Below are 21749 nucleotides of genomic sequence, written 5' to 3'. Positions count from 1 at the left end.
AGTGAATATGTAAATGTGTTTTTTTATTTTTCTTTGAGAAAATACGGAACACAAATGTCTTTGTTGAACATGATATTTCCGGAATGTAGTCACAAGCTGAACTGTAGTGGAGAGTTTCAGCAAGACCTTCATCTATAACTTATATCTGTATAACTTCTTGGGCTTTGTAAATAAAAAAAAATCACTTTATCAGATTATGAAGATGTTAATGTTTTGTGTTGCTGATGTAATGTGTTTTTGCACTGTGAACACTTTTTTGACATGCAGTCTCAAGGCACACCATGCAAAAGTACAAGGAAGTTAGAACAGTATCATTATGTTTGTATTTATTTTCATTAGAACACAATTTTAGTAATTGTAGCAGTAGTTTTCTTACTTTTCAAAAAGATCATGACCTGTGAGACTCTTATAAATCATTCATCTCAAAGTTGTTTGTAAAAAAATCAAAGAAGTTACTTGAACTAAAGCATCTATAATATTACAATATACTGGTAGTATAATAGTAATAATAATCATAATTGCAATGGTAGTTCTATATGCATTTGAGCCTTTTTCATCTCTAGAATAATAAACTTTTACCTTCACACACACAGAGAACCACAGTCTTTCACAAAAAGACTGTGGTGCTGAGGGTGAAATCTGTTGGTCTAACTGTGCCACACTGTCTTCAAACATCAGTGATTTAAGACGCTCAAATCAAATCAAAGAAATAACAGAAGAAAATAACAAGGTAGTAACTTAAAGAAGACATGGAGAGACATACATTGTTCAGCATACTAAGGAACACCATTACAACCACAAAAGGAAATGAGCTTCTGCATAGATCCACGGGAGAGAGAAAGGAACCGCTGTAAAGACAGAGAAAGTGAAACATTTGTGTTCATTTGAACAGGTTCACTTGAGGTGAGGGCAACGGCCAATAATAGTTTAAATATGTAGGAACAAACCACAGAAATTTAGATTATATGTGATGGAAGATGACAGAGCATCGCCTACAGCTGCTACAGACCATTTCCATGGATGAAGACTGGATTTAAATGAGCTTACACTGTTTTCTTTAAGTGTAAAGCCATATAATTTTGACAGAATTAAACATACATTGAAAGTAAGAAGTATTTGTTGCATGCATTCCTCCATGACCAACAAAGAATGACTCAAATAATTTTATTGTTTGAAGAACTCTTGCATGTAAAAATGAAAACAGTTGATATTTATGCATGAAAGGATTGGGTTGAAGGGACAACCTATAGACGGTACTCGTATCCATGCAACAACGATGAAGATGCGTAATACAAACATGCTTTCCATGTCTATGTTTAGAACTATGATGCATCTCAAGCATGCCTCTTAATATAACTGATAAAGTGAAATCATTTGCAAGAATGCAAGTGAGGCATTGTCATCCTCTCTGTGTCTGATCACTTTCCTCCTCCCACTACAGTATCTGTACCAGGCAGATCCATCCTTTCTTATTGTTTTCATGCATTTCTGAATCGAACATTCGAATGTCACATCTAAAACCGAGACAGATTAAACCAGGCAGCTGTTTTCCAATTATTTTTAGTCCCATCGTATTTGTATGTTCGTACTGAAGCTTTGCTTATTATTTATTTATATATTATAGCTGTCAAGAGAGGTGCAGAGTCTGTTCCTTTGCTCCTGTCGAACATGTCGAGCATTTTATGTGATCAGTGATTGTCCAGCCATTTTCAGTTAGTGTTTACACAGTGCAAAACACAGATGGACCCATTCCTCATTGTCAGGATGCGCAAATGATCAATGGAGGAGTCATTCTAGAAAAATTACCTTTCCACTTTTATTTTATGTACAAACACCACTTATAAAAGTTTTAGAAATTTTGTATATACAGTTCTGGAAAAAATTAAGAGTCAACTGCACTGAACGTCATTGAAAATATCATGTTTTTCCTCCAAATATCGATTTATAAACTCTGCTTAAGTTACAATATTAGTATTGTTATCTCTAAATGAATATGAACTTGTTTTCTTTGCATTAATTGAGGTCTGAAACCACTGCATGGTTTTCATTATTTGGACCATTTCTCATTTTCTGCAAATAAATACTTCATTTTTGCTTAGAATTTCAGACATGTTGTCAATAGTTCATAGAATAAAAGAACAAGGTCTATTTTACTCAGACATATTGTTCTAAAAAGTAAAATCAGAGAGACTGATGATTTTTTTCCAGAGCTGCATGTACAACTTTTTGTGTTTCAAAATGACAGTCTGTGTGGTAAGTCATATAGTCCATATCAAAAAGCTCCAATTCTTGCAAGTCACTTAAATTGGATCTCCTACTTGTACTTTTAACATTGGCAATGTAAAGTCTGTGTGATGTATCATATTCATTCCTAACTGAGTGATTCTACAAACAAAAGTGACAGTCTTTTCTTTGGATGTGAGAATTAGTATGCAGCATGTCACTAAAAACAGCGTTAACCTTGGTATTAGATGAAGCTCATTTTCCTTTCACCCAAGCCTCCGGTCATATTTACTTAATTTTGTAAGATTTTAGATTTTTTTCAGACTGGGGAGAGCAAAGAAAAAAGAGAAATTTGAGTATGGCACTACTGTAAAAACCAATGTTTGAAATGTATATTTTATGTGAGTGCAGGGCTGCAGTGCAAAATCTAACAGTATTGTAGATCCCTGCAGTCTCAAGACAACCTTTTTTTAGTAGTAGCCATCTACAACCCCAATGTGAAGATGTTTGCAATTAGCTCAGAGAAAAAGAATGACTAACAGACCTAAACTGAAAAGTAAATAAATAAAATATATACAGAGGTACAGACATAGCAGCAGCAGCACCCTTCTACCCTCAAATTAAGGGGTAAAAATCTCCCAGAGCTTAACCATCTTTGATTCCTGTATATCTAACAGTTCTTGTACTGTAGGCCTCCAGCAGCAGCGATAATATAAAAGAATAAATATATCTCTCATCTAGTTGTGGCCCCTGGCATAGCAGCATTTTGTCACTGAATGTAGACAACTTAAACCAGGATGGGTGGATGGGGAGCTTTTCATGCAAACAGGAACAGTGAAGAGTACTATGGTGCAAGGTCTGAGCAGCAAATGTAAAGATAAGCCAGTATATAAATATATATTGACATAGATGGAATAAAGATGGAAGTAAATTCACCATGTAATGTTATAACTTGATGAAATCAGATTCTGGATGGAACATTTTATATCATAAACAAACTGGAATGCAAAAATAAATGTATCCAGCAACATCTCCTTGCTATTAGCAGAAACCTGATCTTCCAGCCACGTTAATCAAAGAGACAAAATAGAAACAGAACTAAGGAAAAAGGTCAGCCCTTAAGGTCACACCATTTCTTTCTAAGCTCACACATCCCAGGCTTAATAAATAAGTAAACTGAACTGACTTTGAGCGTTCATTAACAGTGACATGCTCCTTTCTCTGCATGTGTTCTCTGCTCCTGATTCCCAATTGCAGTAAAAAAAAAGGCCTTTTGCACTAAAGTTGAATGGATTTCCGTGAAAATGAGAACGAGGCATTGTCATCCTCTCTTTCGGCAAGCAAACAGTAAAACAAGTGACTCTTAAATGTGTCTGAATGTATGAATAACAATGTTTGTTCTGTATTTCATAATAAGCCCTTTTACATAATGGAATCTGTGATGCTTAAAGTAAAGAAATGCAAACAGTGGGCATGCTACTAGATGTGATTTGGGATTAAATGTGGTTCTGACATTACAAGTGGCCTCTTCTTGCAGAGCGACCATACTCCAACTTAACTGAGGTAAACTGATTGAAACTTCCTTTGTGTTTAGAGATGAGCAAAGTCTACACATCCTGGCAGATAGCCAAGTTGTAATTTATAATTGAGAGTCGTTGTTTGCTAGTTTTGCAAAGCGATTAATATAACATCCAGTCATCTTGTTGTCCTTGAATGAAATAGGGTTTGGGATTAAAATCTCTAAGATGTTCAAGTTGAGTACTTTGTGTTTATGGCAGAGACCAATCAAGCATAAATAAAACCCTGGGCAATTTATGCCCAGGTCACCGCCCCCCTCAACATATAAAATGGAGGAACTCTTCTTTTTGTGTTCTTGAGGTGGGATAAAATGCAGTGCATCGAGCAGGAGGTGACTTTTCAATAGTGGTACCAACTCCCCCTTGACCACACGTGCACAAATCAATAGGAAACAAAAAAATCTATATTTTTGTATTTTATTATATAGATCTACCACCCTGGACAATGGCCAATATAAAAAATCATCAATAGTGCTAAGTTTTAGGGATGATTAAATGGGGTAACTACACTTGACTTAAAAAAAATTTTAAGTCAGGAGGAGGGTCAGGGATCACTGTGTGTATTCATAATTTAACTCTATTAGGTGTTAGTGCAATGCTCAGGAGGAGCACTGCAAATGTAGTCTTCACACGTTTTTCACGAGTAAAACTTGTAAAAAACTTGTGGGGTCTAAATTGGATCGTGCCAGGATTAAATACAGTGTACCAAAATAAAACTATTTTGTTCAACATTTGAAAAATAAAATAGATAATAGATACAGAAAAATGAAGGTGTCTGAATTTTAAAAAATAAAAAAGATTAATTAAAAAAACTTAACTGATCATCATTGCAAAGTGACATTTGAGATTTCACCATAAGGGAATGCCAAATTTCACTTTGACATTCCCTCAATTAAACTCTTCTCTAAACCTCATTTAGGTTTAGAGAAAATTAAGTGTCTTTAAAGTCAGCATAAGAAAATTAATGATTAGTTGAGGAAACATTTTAAATAGTATTAGAAAACTTTCCTGAGCCCAGTGTTTGGTTTTAATGAAACACAAAACAATATTTTGATACTTGTGTTATTTGGTGAATAATGTATTGCAAAACTAAGTTAGAAGAAGGCCTGTAAGCTTTTGTTAAACAAATACATTTTGATGGAAGTCAGAACCACATTAAAACCCAAGGAAATCCTAACAGGAATATGACCAAACCCCCATGGAGGAGCAGAGAAAATCAGAGGGGCTCTCCATGAAAAATCATTAGCCTTTTAAATAGACTTTTTGGCATAGCAACATCCACTCATTCTCTCTCTCTCACTCTCTTCCTCTCTCACACACACATACTTGCTGCTAATTTTTTATTTATTTTTTTTCACATTTTCTGTCTTACTTAGAGGAATCATTTTGTTCCTGAATGAGGGAACCACGAAAGAGACGGATAATGAACATTAGAGAAAGAATATGATCATGTTATTCCATAGTCAGCCAGTGCAACAGAAACCAATAATTGGAACACAGTGTAAAAAAGCGTAGAGAAACTCAGCCACGACGAAGCTGACCTTCCCTCTCAACAAAGGTTGTGGCATTGCCCCTTTTTTCTACCAAAGGGACAGCTTGAGTCCCGTAGTTTGTGGGAGATTGTTTCTTCAGTCACTTCTGTGTTGATTGATTTAAGCGTCTCTCATCTCAAAGCATCCCGTGTGTTTTTGTTTGTCATAAAGTGTTGCAGTATGTCTACAGGCACACAGCTCCAGCCGTTCGCATCAACCGTCATCGTATCTTTCCAAGCTGGTTGCCATGGTGAGGGAATCCCCCACCCCCACCGTCTGCGACCTCATATCCGCTCAGCTGCTCCATCACTCCTCGTTGGCGGGGCTCTCCTCCAGAGGCGTGAAGGTGGGGAGGCCCAGTCCTGTTGCATTGTGGGATGCAGTGAGGCTGGCAACAGTGTGTAGGAGGACCAGGACCAGCAGGCAGAGTTTGAGCCGGCTGTTACACAGTCTGCAGGCTGCCGAGGAGCTGAGGGAGGTACGATGCTGGCATGGCGGGTGAGTTCTTTTTAGGGTCCCTCTGGAACGGTTGTCCACTTTTGAATCCCACCGCACATCACAGCACTCTGCATTTGGGTCAACACCTGATGGGTATGCTTCCAGCAACCCTGGATGTTTTAGATGAGATAAAGGAGACAATTTAAAGACCTAATCAAGTTATTTTCATACAAGAAGGTGTACTACTTGTCAAAACCTTTGCAAAATAGCAGTCTGATATTGGCTTGATTTCTTATCAGGGTTTTTTTGGCAAATGGACAACTTCCCAAATCTTCTCAAAATCCAGTGTGATAGAGAGAGGAAGCATTTTTCGCCATGGAAAAAGTGCTTGTAATTGTTGTAAGGCATGTAAAGGCAGATTAATATGGAGATAAAATTCTACTAACAGTGGAAAGCCTGAATTTTCACTCTTACATTTTGATTTATCCTCACGAACACAGACTGAAGTTCATCAAAGGCTAGTGCATTCGGAGGCGAGTATCTAGATGGCAGCTAAAAAGATTTCAAACTCTGAATTTTAGCCTTACTTTGTTTATTTTAATAAAAAATACAATAAAAACACATATTCAAACCACCAAATGCAGCCAAATATGCTTATTTTCACTGATCGGATCTGATAACCTACAACTGTGTTGCTCCACATGACCTCCAGGAGGCAGCATAAGCTATGCAATAGAACCCCACAATGCCACTGTTGCACACAAGAGCAGCAGTTTTACGGTAACATGGCTTCGCATAGTGAATGAAAGCTGTCTGTGTGTGTGTGGTGATAAAGAAAACGTTTCTTACACCGCTGATTTTGTATACTGGCATTTGCCACCAATAAAACTCTTAGCACATCTGGTGGGATATTAAAATAGCAATAAGACACTAGATATGCTACAAATCTTGTTAAAGTTTTAAAGAAGTGGAGTGCTGGTCTGACACCAGGTTTTAGGTCAAGGGTTTAGATTATGGTATTTTTAAACGATTGGTTCTGGTAAAACACCCATAGCTCGTTTGTACCCTGATTGGGTAACTTCATCCCTGGTGAAACAGCCTTAATTTGCAGGGTCAGTTTTTGACTGTAACATCTATTTTCTGAGGGTCAGCTTGGAAAACTGTGTTCCAGCTGTAAATTATTTTGTTGATTGCATCTTGATTTCCTCTTAGAATCTAAGCTTTTTTCAGTCTTTATAATGAGGTTCACAGTGACAGAGATAGGCTATAGCTGCAGCAGCTTAAGGCCTGACTGTGTTGTGTGACCTGCTAAAAAACTATTTGAGTCTGAAGCAAAATAAGTATTTTATTCTGCAAGTTTTATCTGCAATCAGTTCAGTGAAGCTATGTTTCCATTTGCTTTTAACATTATTTACACAGAGGCCACGCTATTGCACATTGCACATTTTGCAGTTTTATAGTCACAATTAAACACTTCAATAAAATACATAGAACATATACAGATTTGTAAAGATTTAGTCTTTGTTTCTTTGGAGACAATGCAAGTATGAGAAGTTTTATTATGGTCATTTACAAGGAAATGGAGAGCTTTTTTCTGTGATTGTGTCCAGGGAAGTAATTATTCTGACCTTAACTGTGCAAAACATACTAACTCTAGGCTAGTACTTTGGCAAACTGCCACATAAAAACAGCCAGAGCAAGATGTAAGTCTTTTATAAAGACTGTAGTTGTATGTTTTGAGACAACAATACATTTACAAACAAATATGCACATTGGTAAAACAGACAACAGAAAAAAACTGAATTACATATGAGATAAGTCAATTTTACCTGTGCATACAAAACTTGGGCTGCCTCCATGAATGAGATCATCATTGTCAGGGAGGACAAAGGGGCAGCGCTGTTGAACCTCCAGGCAGTACTGGCCACAGGGGATTCGATTGCTGCAGTGTATCTGGGTGGTCTGGAAGTACTGAGAACACAGCCAGGGCTTATAAACCATCTAGGTGGAAGACAGAGAGGTGAGAGGATATTGATGAGTTAGGAAATGTTTTTTTGGATGATACTCACACATACATGCACACACACATGCATTTATGCCTTCGTTCATACACTGTCATGACCTTTACAGCTATTGATTCACACGAGGCTGCGCAGTTATTCTGTTGATCCTAATATCCAGTGTTTAATGAATGTGCTTGTTGCTGGGAGGTCATCAGTTTGTCAGTCAATACTGAGGTATTACCCAACATCCTCTCTGAAACACAGTATCACCAGGTGCAAGACACTGATTTCAGAAGGCTAACATCTATTTTGAGAGCCGATACAATGATCACTGAGTAAAATTTGACATAAAAAAGGACTTTCATAAAATCCTGATTTGAGAAAGCCAACAGCTACAAAACTGCAGCCTCAGACAAAATCCAGCATTTAAAAAAATACAGCACAACAATGTTTGTTTTTCTAAAAAAAAAAACCCGACATTGAAAAAAGAAAACAATGAACTGATCTAGATGCGCTATATTCTCTGTTTTGCTTTATTCACATTGGGTTGAGAGAATCTCTCTAACATGGAAGGACTGGACCTTGAACAAAGCACTTAAAGTCAGTGAGGCCAACAAATTCATCTTAGAACCATGGCAGATGTTTTTCTGAAATGGTCTTCAATAATTTCGGGATTCAGACAAAGTAGAACAGGAGTGGTTTTATTACAATGTGGACCAGCTTATAGAATAAAATGCAAATTAGACATGCAGTCAGAAATATGCAGTCTTAACCTAAGCTAACTACCCTCAAACCAGAAAGTGAGTGGTGGTAGGTGTGTATCATTTACTCTTGTCACAGCCCTGCATAGCAACAGTATGAGTGGATCAAGACTTACGTAGAGTTAAGCGCAAGGACTTTTTCCAAAACATGGGCAAAACAAGGGACCAACCCACAAAGGCTTTGTCACAAATACATTTCCCAAAAGGGGAATTCCTCCTTTAGCAACACAGGCTAAAGCCAGAGGTTGTGTATGTCATTGATTTGGTCCCAGCTGATCGTCAGTCTCTTGGGAGACAGCATAATACCCTCTCTTTTACTCCATGGAGAGGGAGTATTCCCCTGTGTGCTAGGACAGAAGGGTACATCAATTGCCAGGTTCTATATGCTGCTGCATTATTCACTTCCTGCACCTGCTCCTATAAAAATTTCAATGAAAGAAGTGGGTGCCTGTTGTCTCCAGATAATCTGTCTGTCAGAAATCTCACCTCATGCTGAAAGGCCACACTGGGAACCTTCCAGCACAGAGGGAATGCTCTAAAGGAATCAGGCTGTAGGCTGTAAGAGTTTCCTTCCCAACAGTGTACTTTAATCTGGTTGTAGTAATCTGGAAGTAGCTCAAGCTATGTCAACTGGGAAAATGTGTTGTACATGCTGCTTCACAGTTTAATCAGTGTGTTCATAAAACACATTTTGTTTGGATTGTTTCAATGGAATATTCATTATTTCTAAGGAGCGGACGGTATGACTAAAAAAATGTTTTGTATGTGTTAACATCAATAGTTATTGATTGTTTTTTTTTGTTTTTTTGTTGTGAATATCAAAAATGCTTACAAACTGAGTGAACTTTTTTCATCCCCAGTTTTCACTCCTCTGGGTTGTTTTGTTGTTTCTTTAAGCAGCTATGAGGCAAACTTTAAAGTGCTGCAGTTGTTGCTAGGTGAGTTTGAGTAAAGAGAGTGAGTTGGTCACTTTATTCCACTATTCCATCCAGACCAATGAGTAAAATGTATCAAAACGTAACATTATATATGTTATATTTTAATTTAACTCAACTTTTAGGTTCAACTGCATGAAACAAACATTTTTGGTTTTGGTAGTTAATTCAGTAAACAAACATCTGGGCTTCTTGGAGTTGTGATTCACTGTGCAACAAACATATATGGTTCAGTGCTATAAAGTAGGACACAAATAGCACATAAACCAATATTCCCCCTTTCATTTATTTTTCTTTCATGTACAAGCAAAGATTAGCTTTACAGCACGTCTGTCCGCTGCATGAATTTATAGAATTAGCAGTTTATACTAAATTGCGGCAATGTGTATCTTTTCATTATTAGCTATTTTTTGTTTTACTTTTTTTTTGGTTTTTTTTGTAGGCAGACGATTGCAACTTTTGTACCTATCGTATGTGGAAAATGCACAATATTTTAGGTTGGCTTCTTGAATACAACCATGGGTTTTACAGTAGTGCCCTCCACAGTTAAATCACATCTGGCATATGGCGGAACTGGCAAATCTACAGTAAATGCATGATGCTACAATGTCGTTAAGGTAAAGTTTGTCTGACCTTATAATATCAAGGTATACTCAGGGAAGTACACAGTGAATTTGTGCTTGGAAATAAAAACAAACGAACAAAAACAGGCCTTTTAATCCGCGCAAATAACATCAAGATGCATTAGCTTATGATCCTCTGCAAATGATGAAGAAGAGACAAATTATTTTTGGTTAGTGCCTTATTCTTAAGCATGTGATTAGGTGCTCCCCTCATTGTGTGGTATTATCATTTGCAGCAATTAACCAATAATTTTCGAGAAGTCCTCGGAGGACTGTGAGGCAAGCTGGCACCTGCTGGGAGTCATTTATAACATGCAAAACAGCACAACTGAACATAGACCCTCTGTCACATTACCATGCATTTTGCCATGTTTATCAGGCTGAATATGCACTCAGATAAAAATGTGTACGTTCATGTCACTGCTTCGGTTTTAATTACATTTTGTTTATCTTACATTCCCGAAAAATCTGAGGCAACTCAAAGTCAAACTTAGAAAAAGAGTTAAACCTATTCAACAAAAATATGACCATACCAAGAAATCAACATAGGGGTAAACACAAATACAATCACTCAATAAGCTGTAAAATAATGTCTAATGTTAGAATAAATAGTCTTTCATCCAAATGGTGACTTCACAAAGATTGAGTGCTTTTTAAGATATAACTTCGTAACACCAGCTGTACTTATTTAAAACTTTACTCTGTGGAAATATCTTCTGCATTTTGTGTTTGAAGAACTGGGATCTATTCATGGTAAGAGCTCAGAGTCTTTGTTTTGTGTGAATGACTAGGGTCAACAGTGAACAGTACAATGTCAAGTTAACCAGACCGAGAGTCAAGGAGAACTTCTCTTTAGTATTCAGTATCATTTCATTATTCAGCAAAATCTCAGGAAAACAAACTTGAGGGCATGGTGTTCATGTCAGATAGACGGAAAAACCAACACATGCCCAGGATTTGATTGAAACCCAGGATCTTCTCGCCTAAATTCACATCCATCTGAATCCGTAATTAATTTCAGATCAGTATTATTTATTCTAATGCAGTCTACATTTAATCACATAGTGTAAGTTTAGATTAAATTACAGTCCAAAACAACCTTAACAATTAACCCTCTCACAGTCTTAAGAGTCGGGGTCGTTTAGATCCTACAAGTTTTTTACTCTGCGCAGTCTGGCAGAGTAAGATTGACCCAGTGTGCGGTTCTTCCGAGTTGCTGTCTGACCGTGATATTGTCCGCGCTCCTCTAGAGTATCACACTAAAACTACGGAAGGATTAAAACAACACAGTGAATTAAACTTTAGCCCTATAGCTGAACTCTGAGGCCCTGTGATAATACTAATTCAATGTGGATTTCTGTTATTTGGACAGAAATGGGCAAGATCAAAAATGCAAATAGGCAGTTTTAATTTTCTTGGATGCTTTTTTATTTGCTTTTAGCTAAAAATGGAGGCTGCATTGGAATGCATTGAAACCCTTTTGACCAGCAGCAAAACCTTTTTGACACATAAACAAATATGTTTATACGAACAGGTTGAACATAAGGAGCAAAATCAAATTCAAATGGCAGCTCACGTCATTCATAACGTCATGCATTGCACTGTTTTGTCAGAATCATGTTTGAATAAGAAACAAAGAACCAAGCTATGGAACATCAGCTCACGCCATTCCTCAAGTCGACGCAACATAGTATGTTAACGTCATATCCAGGAGATGTTTGTAAATTTCAGCAAAATCTCAGTGTTTAGTTGTCTCTTGCAAACGTGCCATATAAAAAAGCAGACTTTGGGGAATAATGTATTTATTTCATGGGTTATCCTGTGAAAATAGGGCTCTTGTTTCATATCCTGATTTGGTTTCTCTTAGCCAATCACTAATGCCAGATTATTCCCTTTATTACACATGCAAATGTTCTTGTCTTTTTCTCCTGTTCATTCTGTACTTCCTCTTGCATAATGTGGTGAAAGTACAAAATAAATTTCTTTATATTTTTTATGGGAAGTATTTCAAAACAACAGGTAAGCATGAAGGCAGATCGAGAACAACTGAGTTCAAAAAGCATCAAAATCAAACAATGTGGAGCAGATCAGAACTGAGACAAACCTCACATTTAAACAAAGCCATAAAAATCTGGGATAAATGTCAGCTTGTGACATAAGTCTGTTTGATGTAAAGGCCTCATTTCATCTGCCAAATGGTAGCCAGGGCTTTCTGAAAAAGTAAACAACCTTTTGATCCTTAAAAAAAAAAAAAATAGGATTCATAAAAATCCTCTATTTTAATTTTCTTATTTTTTTGTAAGATGCAAAACAATGTTAATTTAACAAGTCATAGGCTTAGACATTAGTGTAAAGAGGATATTTTCTGAAGAAATGTTTTCTTACCTTGAGCCATCTCCAAATTCTTTAAAGTCCTAGTCAAGTCTTAAGTCTCTGAAGAGAAACTTATATCTGATCCAATCTGTCTGGACAGCCTGTCGGATTGCTGCAAATTATGCTTTGGATATGAGTCAATATCCTAAAGTCTAAATTAACACATGAATCTTAAACATATTTATCTTATCAACAAACATTCTAACATGTAAAATAAGTTATTTAAATGCTGTTATTTTTTTTTTACAAAGCTTCCTACTTTGTCCACTATTCAAAAGTGAACAAAGTACTTATCATCACTCAAACTAGAGATGTGTTCATACTTTTCAAATTTTCAAATTCCACAATAAATTAAACAGGATTTGCTCCTATTTTTAAAAAAACCAAAACTTTTTTTGTATAGAATAATAAAAGAATAAAATACAAGGGGTTATTTTTACCAGTTTAACTTTAAGGGATAACCATGTCATTACTACGAAGCTAACAATTTTAATTTATCATTAAGATTAACAAATATCCTAAACACACCGTATAATAAAGGAATTTGAGCATCTGTGTCAAACTTTAAGTGTGTGACTTACTGGAAATTCTTGCTTAATGGTGACATGAAAAAAAAAAATCCAAACTTAGAAGCTGCTGTTAATACATTTAGAGTCACATATTCTGAAGAGATTTCACAGAAAGCCCTTTTTAAAAAAATTCTCCACTCTGGATTAATTAGAACAATTTTGCAGAGGAAAACAAGTCAGACTATTGTATTGACTCACGCTAACATTTCTTGAGATTAGACTTTTGTTTGTTGATGTAGAAACAAAAAAGAGCAAAATTGTATAAATCTGCTAAGGACTTTTATGTCACTGTGAGAAAATGCATATTACATTTGTTTTGAGCAAAGCTAATTTACTACAGGAAACCCAAATCCTTCAGGAAGCATTTTCCTCTATGTCGAAGTCTTGTCAAACTAACTCTATGCACTGAAAGAGACATATAGAAGTGTGTATCATGGTGATGTCTGTCATTCCACCACAAAATATCTGACTTCTTCCTTGTGATTAAAAACCCTCTAAAGGAGAATTAAGATTTCTCTGTAATAAAATTGTGTTGGTACTCTAATCTGTCTCTCATATACTGCATATCAGTTTGGTTATCGGAAAGCGCCATCCTACAAAATGCTGCCACAACATACTCTTTCCCCTTGCTCTCCACAACTGTGCTCACATGTTGGTGATCTGCAGAGGTGAGCCCAGCTGGCTCCTGAATTAGATTATATCATTACAATTAGGCTAATATCATTGTAGCTGATGGAAGGCCTTATATTCTGCCCTGTACTATTGGCTTTAAGTGGCCATGGATGGCCCAGTCTTGTCATTGCCTTGTCTTCAATGTTTTATCTGGACTTGTGGCTTAAACTGCTGACAGAGAAGCAGGAAGGGCACAGAATACCAGAAGCTAATTCATTTTAAACATCAAATGTTTAAAATGACAAACATAAATCCATTGCAGCAATCTATTAAACAATTAACAAAGCTACTGAGTCTAGGAAAAAAAGTCAGGGAATTTTGGTATGGTAAAATTATGAAACAGAGTATCACTTTACAAAGGGATTGGAAATTACCTGAAGCTGTTTTTTTTTCTTTTCTAAAACCTGCCATTTGTTCTAGCTCTGTGTGAAGTTAGGAGGAACTCAGGATATCAGTTTATTATAAAACATAACCTCCTGCCACACCTTTCCATTTTTTTCATCCAGTTTTAAAAGATATCAAATCAATGAGCCTAATGCCAGCAGGAACACTTGTTTTTACTAAATCTAAGTCCTCATTAAGTCATTGTATACAATCACATAGCTATGATCTTATTATTTTCAATTAGCTACCACAATGTAGACCAGACAGAGGAATGATCAAACAACAAATTAAATGAACAAATCATAATTGGAGAAAGATTTGAAACTGAGGTGAGCATGACCCTGACGAAAAACACATTGGCTTCCACAGTGAGAAGGAAAGAGCAGTAGAAAAACGCTGTGTGGATGTGTGTGTTGAGTGGTGCAGAGGGTGGTCAGTTCAGTGAGTGTTCAATAATTGAAGATATGAGTGCTGGGATCTACCAACATCTCACAAAACTGTCTAGCAAAGCACTTTTTGTTTGCTGTCAGCATGTGAGTGAGTCATTTATTGATCAATGCTTTGCCTTGTCTTGTATTATAACAAGGCAAGAAAAGGAACCACACGAAAACTCTCAAGACTGTCTGATGATGTCCCAACGCAGACAACATATACACTTAACTTGTAAAAAGGAAGTTGATAGCTGCTAATACGCAACACAGACGTATAAATTAATTAATATCCCGAAATACCAATAAATAGCAAAAAGTAGAACAATGGAAGTAAACTATGAAAGAAGCATTTCTACAGGTACATAAGAAAAAAAAGACAATTTTGAAACGCTTCCATGGAAATTTCCAATCAAATGGGAAAAAAAGCAAAAAAAAAAGTTATAGCAAATATAGGCAGACAAAACGTCGCTCACTGACAGAAACAAACCAGTATGCATGATTAAACACTGCACAAACAAATGGATGTGATTGACCATAAAGTAAACAGAAATAACAAAAAGAGCATTTGTAATGAGTCTAGTATATTTACTACAATCCTAGCAGAGCAGGCAGCATTTAACAGTCCGATGTGCAATGTGCATTCCCTGTGTGTAGACTGAATCACTGCATGTGCTTTTAATGACTAGCCCGAGGCGCCAGTACCTGGCAAGCATAGAAGCCATGTCAACAGCAGTTATTTAGAGAAAATGTAACGTAGCTAATGATCTCAGCAATAAGAGACATGAAATAGACGTGCAGGTTCAGCCACGGTGGCTTGAGCAGCCAGCGAGAAAACATAACTTCAGCAGACTCCAAAAATATCAAGGTGCTGTGATGTAAGGTAAAACCAACAAAAAGCAAACACTAATTCAAGTCAACATGAGGTGACTATTTATTTCTATTAATGTTACAAGTGCAGGAGACCTTGCTGTTCATGACCCATGCAGAACAAAACAACTGTACAAACCATACATGACAGACATATTCAATCAACAGCAGCTTAACACCAACCCCTTTCTCTTTATATAGGCTGCTAATTTGATAAACAAAAGCCATGCTAATGTAATTACCACTCAGCAGAGATATTTACGACAGTGACATGCTAAGTGAGGCTATTAAGTTGAGTATGTATACTTCACTGAAGAGAAGAGAAGATGTCTAAGTGAAAAACAATCCACCACAAACAGCTACTTTGTCAAACCAAAATGTTTAGACTTTTCACTCTAATGTTAACTCAGCAGCAAATTCCAAAGTAGTATTTGAACCAAAAAAATTTAGCACAATTTTCAATCTACTATTTTATATCATTTACATTTTGAAAGAAGAAACACATTTGTGCAATTTTCTTTTTGTACGCAAAGGGTAATATTGAGAATGAAAAACATTAAAAGTGTCAACTCAATTGCCTAAAATACTGGATGTCTTCCAAATTGAGTTCCCACAGTCCATCAAATACTGTAAGTATAAATCCATGGAACAAAATATCCCAAAACCCGGAGAGGACATTTAAAGGTGCTTAATGAAGTGGAGTCAATGGGCACAGACACATAAGACAGCAATGGGACAAAAACAAGAAGAAACTATTAGATAATAAAAAATAGAATACTTCTAAAATTGCAAGATCTTTTCTAATGCATTATTGTCAAATAATACATTCTTTGCTGAGTGATGAAGTTTCCCTAACAGCACATTTATGCAAAGGTAGTTTAGCTTGAGTAGGAGTACTTTGTGAAACTTCTGTCTGTAGCTGTATTTTGTATCCTGAACAAAGCTATTGATGAATCCCTTATGCCATTAAGTCATTTATTTTTCCATGGAAAGGATTGCCAGCTCTCTATTTCATTTATGAATGAACTGATATATTAGTTAGAGTAGTCTCATTCTTCATCTTTCTAATAAAAAGTACCCACTGACACAGCAGATGCCCACTGTTACAGAGCATGTTCTACTCAAGTTTCTTCCTAACAAAGGGAAGAAACTCCACTGTGAGAGATTTCTGCAAAGATAAATTAAATATATTTGATCTGATTTGAGCACGGATTTTTATGGATTGTCTTATATAGTGTTGTAGTATACTCACTGTATCATATTTTGTGACCTATTAAGAAAGTAACTATCCAACCAAAACTAACTTTATCTTAGATTTGGAATATGTGAATAACTAAAATGCATACTTCTTACAAACATCTATTAAATGTAATATAGTTGCAAATAAACTGAATCGTTTTTGCAAAATTTAAAAAAATAATAATTCAGGCCAGTTTTTTAAGTCAGACATGAAATATTACAGATTAGTGTAACAGGGACTGAGGAGGGGACAATGCAGCAAGCTTTATGTGCTCTGGATGGCAAAATAGCAGCAGAACAGGGTGTTACATAAAAAATTAATGAATAGAAAATATGGATATGACAGGACATGAATTAATTATGAAACAATGAATTCCCTCCATGCATGCTGTGGTGTTCTCCTCCAAGATTGTGTTACCCTCTAACCTACTGAGGTGGTCAGCACCTGCTATCAGCATGTCTCAAGTCTGGAGTGTCATTGTACTCCCACCACACTTTGAAAACACTTATCTAGTTTTTTCTAGCACTTTGAATATAGTGTGTTTTTTTTTATTGTTATATGACTTCCTACCCAGTAAGCCCTTCTTTCATTGATTGTACAGAAAAAAGAGGAAAGAAAGAGGCCAGAAGTGCCTTTACTGCCTAGTTACATGTTCAGTCAGAGTGGATTTGGTGCCTTCCATAATATCATTGTCCATTTTATTTGTATTTAGGAAAAACATACTTTAAGGCTTGCATCCTTTTTGCCACTTAACAAAACTAACCAATTTAGAAAATACAGTTTCTGCTGTATATTGTTTGACAATTTACCAAAAAAGAAAGGAAGATAATTGTTTAAGTTATTGCCTTTCATTGTGAAAGGTACATAAATATCAATTAAAAAAAAATCATTACACACGGTGGAGAACACGTACTGTCAATGGACAACTTTTTTATTGAATAAGATTGAAATAGAAAGTGGTGAAGTCAGGCAGAAAGAATTATAGATATGAGCATGAAAAAAGATGAACATTAAAGACAACATTTTCTACGAGGGGAGCATCCATATGCACCCAGCATTTGCCCAAAAGCTCATTCTGTTCATCAGTCAAGGTCATCTGAGTGTAATTTATCGGCATTGTCATGCTGACACTTACTCTTGTAATTAATTTGACAAAGATAATTATCAGCAAGATGGACCTTGTGTGAGTGATGAATCAACACCCACTGCAGTAACAGGCTGCTGTGGGACCATACATGCAGAAGAAAGTTCTTCAACTGTCTGTTCCTGTGGTTTATTTATGAAGGTTCTCTGCTTGTGTCGGATCCCACCACTACACACAGTTATTGCACCTCTTAAATAATGTAAGCAGTCCAAACAACCAAATGTTGGCTATTAGAGCTCTGTGTGACATTAAAAGTTGTCTCTTGTCACAGTGCAGCAATCTCACAACCTGATATCCATCCCACCCTCTGCACCTCCCTTACCCTGTTGCATCCCTCTGCAGTGTGCTCTACAGCATCTGGATGAAAAATGACTTCAAAGAGAGGGCTGGTGCTCGGTTTCCAGCTGGGGCAGAACATGTATACACACTCACCTTCAGATTTCTTACAGTATTTCACTAAGTTAGTAAGGTCAGAACGCCTTTTGTCTTCAGAACTATCTGAATTTGTTGTGGTTATAGATCAAAATACTGATTTTGGTGCATGTCATCACTTAACTGCTGTAGATTTGTTGGCTGCACATTAATCTCTAGTTCTCCTCTTGGGTTGAGCTCTGCTTACTGTGAAGGCCTTTGCATCACAGTGAATCCATTGACAGCTTCATGTTTACGTTCACCACTGCCATCCTGGATGGCAGTGGTGAACGTCTAAGTGAAAATCATGCTATCATGTTGTTTGTTCCATATTCTCACCATGCTACCTAGATTATTGAGTTCACTCTTCCGACTTGACAACATTTTAGCCAACCTATTGCAGTTACATTTTCAATCAATTACCTGGTCTTATCTAACATCAGACACACCCAGTGTGGTCTTCTGCCGTTGTAGCCCATCCACTTTAAGGCTCGATATGTTATGTGTCCAGAGATGGCCCACATATCTTGTTCAGTCTGCTTGTTTTCCTGTGAAACCTGACAGCAATGGAGTGTTTTTGTTAACACACCTGCCACTCATTGGATATTTCTTATTTTCAGACCATACTTTGAATTGTCTAAAAACAGTCGAGTATGGAAAATGCATTGGATGATATTTTTTAAATACTGAGATTGCTCTCTGAACCACAAACAACCATGATTGCTTTGAAAATCAGCAAGTCATCTTCACCATGTCAAGGTGCCAAAATGCATTGGGTTCCTGCCAGGTGATTGGCAGAGCTTTGGATTAAGTCACAGGTTTACCTAAGAAATTGACAAAGAATAGAAATAATGAGTATTTTTGTGTGTAAATTAATCGAATCAATGTTTAAATTGGTCATAGATATATAGGTTAGACCTTTGATAACTTTATAAATTTCTTTGACAAGGAAGAAAAAGACCCAAAGGAAATATACAAGGACTGAATTGAACTCAGAAAACATATAAATATAGAATATTTCTTGTGGCCTTGACATGGTGCAAAGTTTATAAACTATAGATAAAATGCATCTGAGCACCTTTTACACTTCTAACCCATCCCAGCCCTCTCTGCTCCAACAAAAACTGACCAGGATCCATGTGAACCCTTGTCTTCAGCTACCTCACCGACAGACAGCAGGGTGAAGGACATCAAGTCTGACACTTTGATCAGCAGCACAGAAGTACCGTAGGGAACCAAGCTCCCCTTACTCCTCTTCATCTTATACACCTTAGACTTCTGTAATCACTCTGAGTTATATCTCATTCACTGGACTAGACACACAGCATATATGACCTGTATAGAAAGGCCCAAAGAAAACTAAACTTCCTGAGGAGGCTGCTTTGCTACATCTGTGGATGTCCTACCAGTCTGCAGTAGCCGGTGCCCTCTTCTACATTGTGGTGTGCAGGGGGAACAGCATATCAAGGAAAGACAGACCCAAGTTGGAAACTGATCCGGAGGATCGGCCCTGTTGTCAGCGTGAAGCTGGGAACTCTGGTGACAGTGGTAGAGCAACAACACTTAATAAACTGCTGACTACAATGGAAAAAAGTCAGTACAATACAAGGAGACATGCAACCCTGAGCAATGTGCAGTGATTGATGACTGAGATCCATCACTGTGTAAGTATTCATTGGAAGGAATTACTATAATTGCCATTATATGGGCTGCTGGGCAAAATTGAAACCCATGAGATGCTACATTATGTCTATAGACAGTCACTGATTTAGTCAATGATACTGATAAGCTAGCTTTGGGTAATAAGGAGCTGTCGGCTTCAGGAACCGGAATAGCTACTGACTGGTCATTACCATGTCATTAGCATGCCAAAGATGGCAACCAGCACCCTGAGATTACTAACCTATTTATTGAGGTACTGTCCATGCCACAGGCTTAGCTAGATTAGCTACTGAAGAGGTGACTCTTTTCTGAACAACCTGAAAATATATATGACTCATTACTACCAGCAAACTATTTACCTAATTTATTTAATTTCAAGCTCACAAACAGCATACACACTTACTTATTAAAATATGACAAAAAAATAAATAAATATATCAAAAAAACATAGTCACATATTACATTTGTTAGGGCACACTATGAATAGAACAGGTTTAATTTACTACTTCAGAAAGTCCTATTGACACATTTAGTTTTGGTACACTTGTATTTGTCATGTTACTTTTTTGTTTTGTCGATGATAATTTAGTTAGTTTGTTTTTGTGTGTGTGTGTGTGTGCCATAAAAGAAGACATATTAATTAGAAGCTTCAATCAGTGAGAAAACCTGCCAAAATGTGGGCTCATTCTTGTCCTTAATACATGCATTCATATATCTAAAAAAATGAGAGTATCATGAAGAAGCTTAATATTTTTTGCAATTGTCAAAGACACTAACGTTTTGGATTTACTTGCTAGTAAGCCACAATCTTTAAAATTACAATAAGTTAAAGGTTTAAAATGACACTATACACCAGTTTCACTTTATAAAACAAATAACAAAAGATATAGAATTTTTTTCACACTATTCGTTTTTTTTATAGATGTACTTCTGATGCAAAACCTATTCTCATCTGAATCCAGATATTCTAATAATTTCCATGGCCGCCTGGGTTTGGAATCAAGCATGTGGACTGCCTTTACAAGCATTCGGTACCAGATAGGATGACACATGTTCAATATGTCCAGTCATAAAATTTTATCAAGAATAAACATTCCAATATCAGTTCTTTGTGATATTTTACCACAGGGTAACAGTCACAGCGCCAGATTGCCCCTAGGGGGTGCTGTAGCTCCCGTAACGTCAAACACAGAACTGCCAAAACCGCCCCAAGAAAATTAAAATATATTTTTTTCTTTCTATGTGATGAAATTTACTACAAACTTTAACTGCAATAATATTTAAGATCAAATTTGACAATAATTTCTAAATAAACAGTCAGTTAGGAATAAAAAACAAAAGCAGTAATAAAAAAAAAAAGCCAACGAGAAATGACGATGAGCCTATGACCTCATTTCACATCCTGTAAACAAGTGGGTGGTAGGACTGCATGGTGATCATACAGGCAGAAAGTGCCAGGCAAAATCATCAATCTAATCTCTTTGAGCCTCAACAGAGATGTTCCAGAAAAAGTTATCAAAAACACCTTCTGCTTTTGTTGCATCATTATGCAGTCAGTGAGGAAAACGAGAGAGTAGAGCTCTGCCAGGTTAATAACATGCTGCAAAGCACATATGTAGCATTAACAACACTTAGGAGTTCCTAAAATAATATGCATAATTTTTAGTGCTACACGTCGATTCAGTGTCTGTGACAGGTTAAGTTCATCAAGGAGCTATAAATTCATATTCCTTTTGACTTATTGGTAAAAATTTACCTGACGAGCAGCAGCAGGGACATTTAACCCTTGACCTGGCAAAAAAAAAATAATTTCCAAGACCTTGGATCAAACACAAAGCAAAACTTTGGATGTTGTAGTGAACCTCTGGAAGGATTTATAAGCCAGGCCTTCCTGTCCAAAAACA

The 21749-nt window shown here is 36.6% G+C and overlaps 1 protein-coding gene across 1 annotated transcript in view; it reads right to left on the bottom strand.

Annotated features, from left to right (window-relative positions):
- Nucleotides 1-369: 369 nt before the first annotated feature.
- Nucleotides 370-21749, bottom strand: part of LOC129361431 (NALCN channel auxiliary factor 1) — an 84255-nt gene continuing 62875 nt past the window's right edge. Inside the window, exons 2-3 of the mRNA XM_055032271.1 lie at nucleotides 7600-7771; nucleotides 370-5940 (exon numbers count right to left, since the gene is read on the bottom strand). Of these exons, the coding sequence (XP_054888246.1) occupies nucleotides 5639-5940; nucleotides 7600-7771 (474 nt within the window). The 3' untranslated portion in view covers nucleotides 370-5638. The remainder of the gene's footprint in view (nucleotides 5941-7599; nucleotides 7772-21749) is intronic.

Source organism: Poeciliopsis prolifica, unplaced genomic scaffold (genome assembly GCF_027474105.1).
Source record: "Poeciliopsis prolifica strain line A6 unplaced genomic scaffold, Auburn_PproV2 SCAFFOLD007, whole genome shotgun sequence".
NCBI lineage: Eukaryota > Metazoa > Chordata > Actinopteri > Cyprinodontiformes > Poeciliidae > Poeciliopsis > Poeciliopsis prolifica.
The sequence above is the reverse complement of the archived record's forward strand: the minus strand, read 5'-3'. Positions and strand labels throughout refer to the sequence as shown.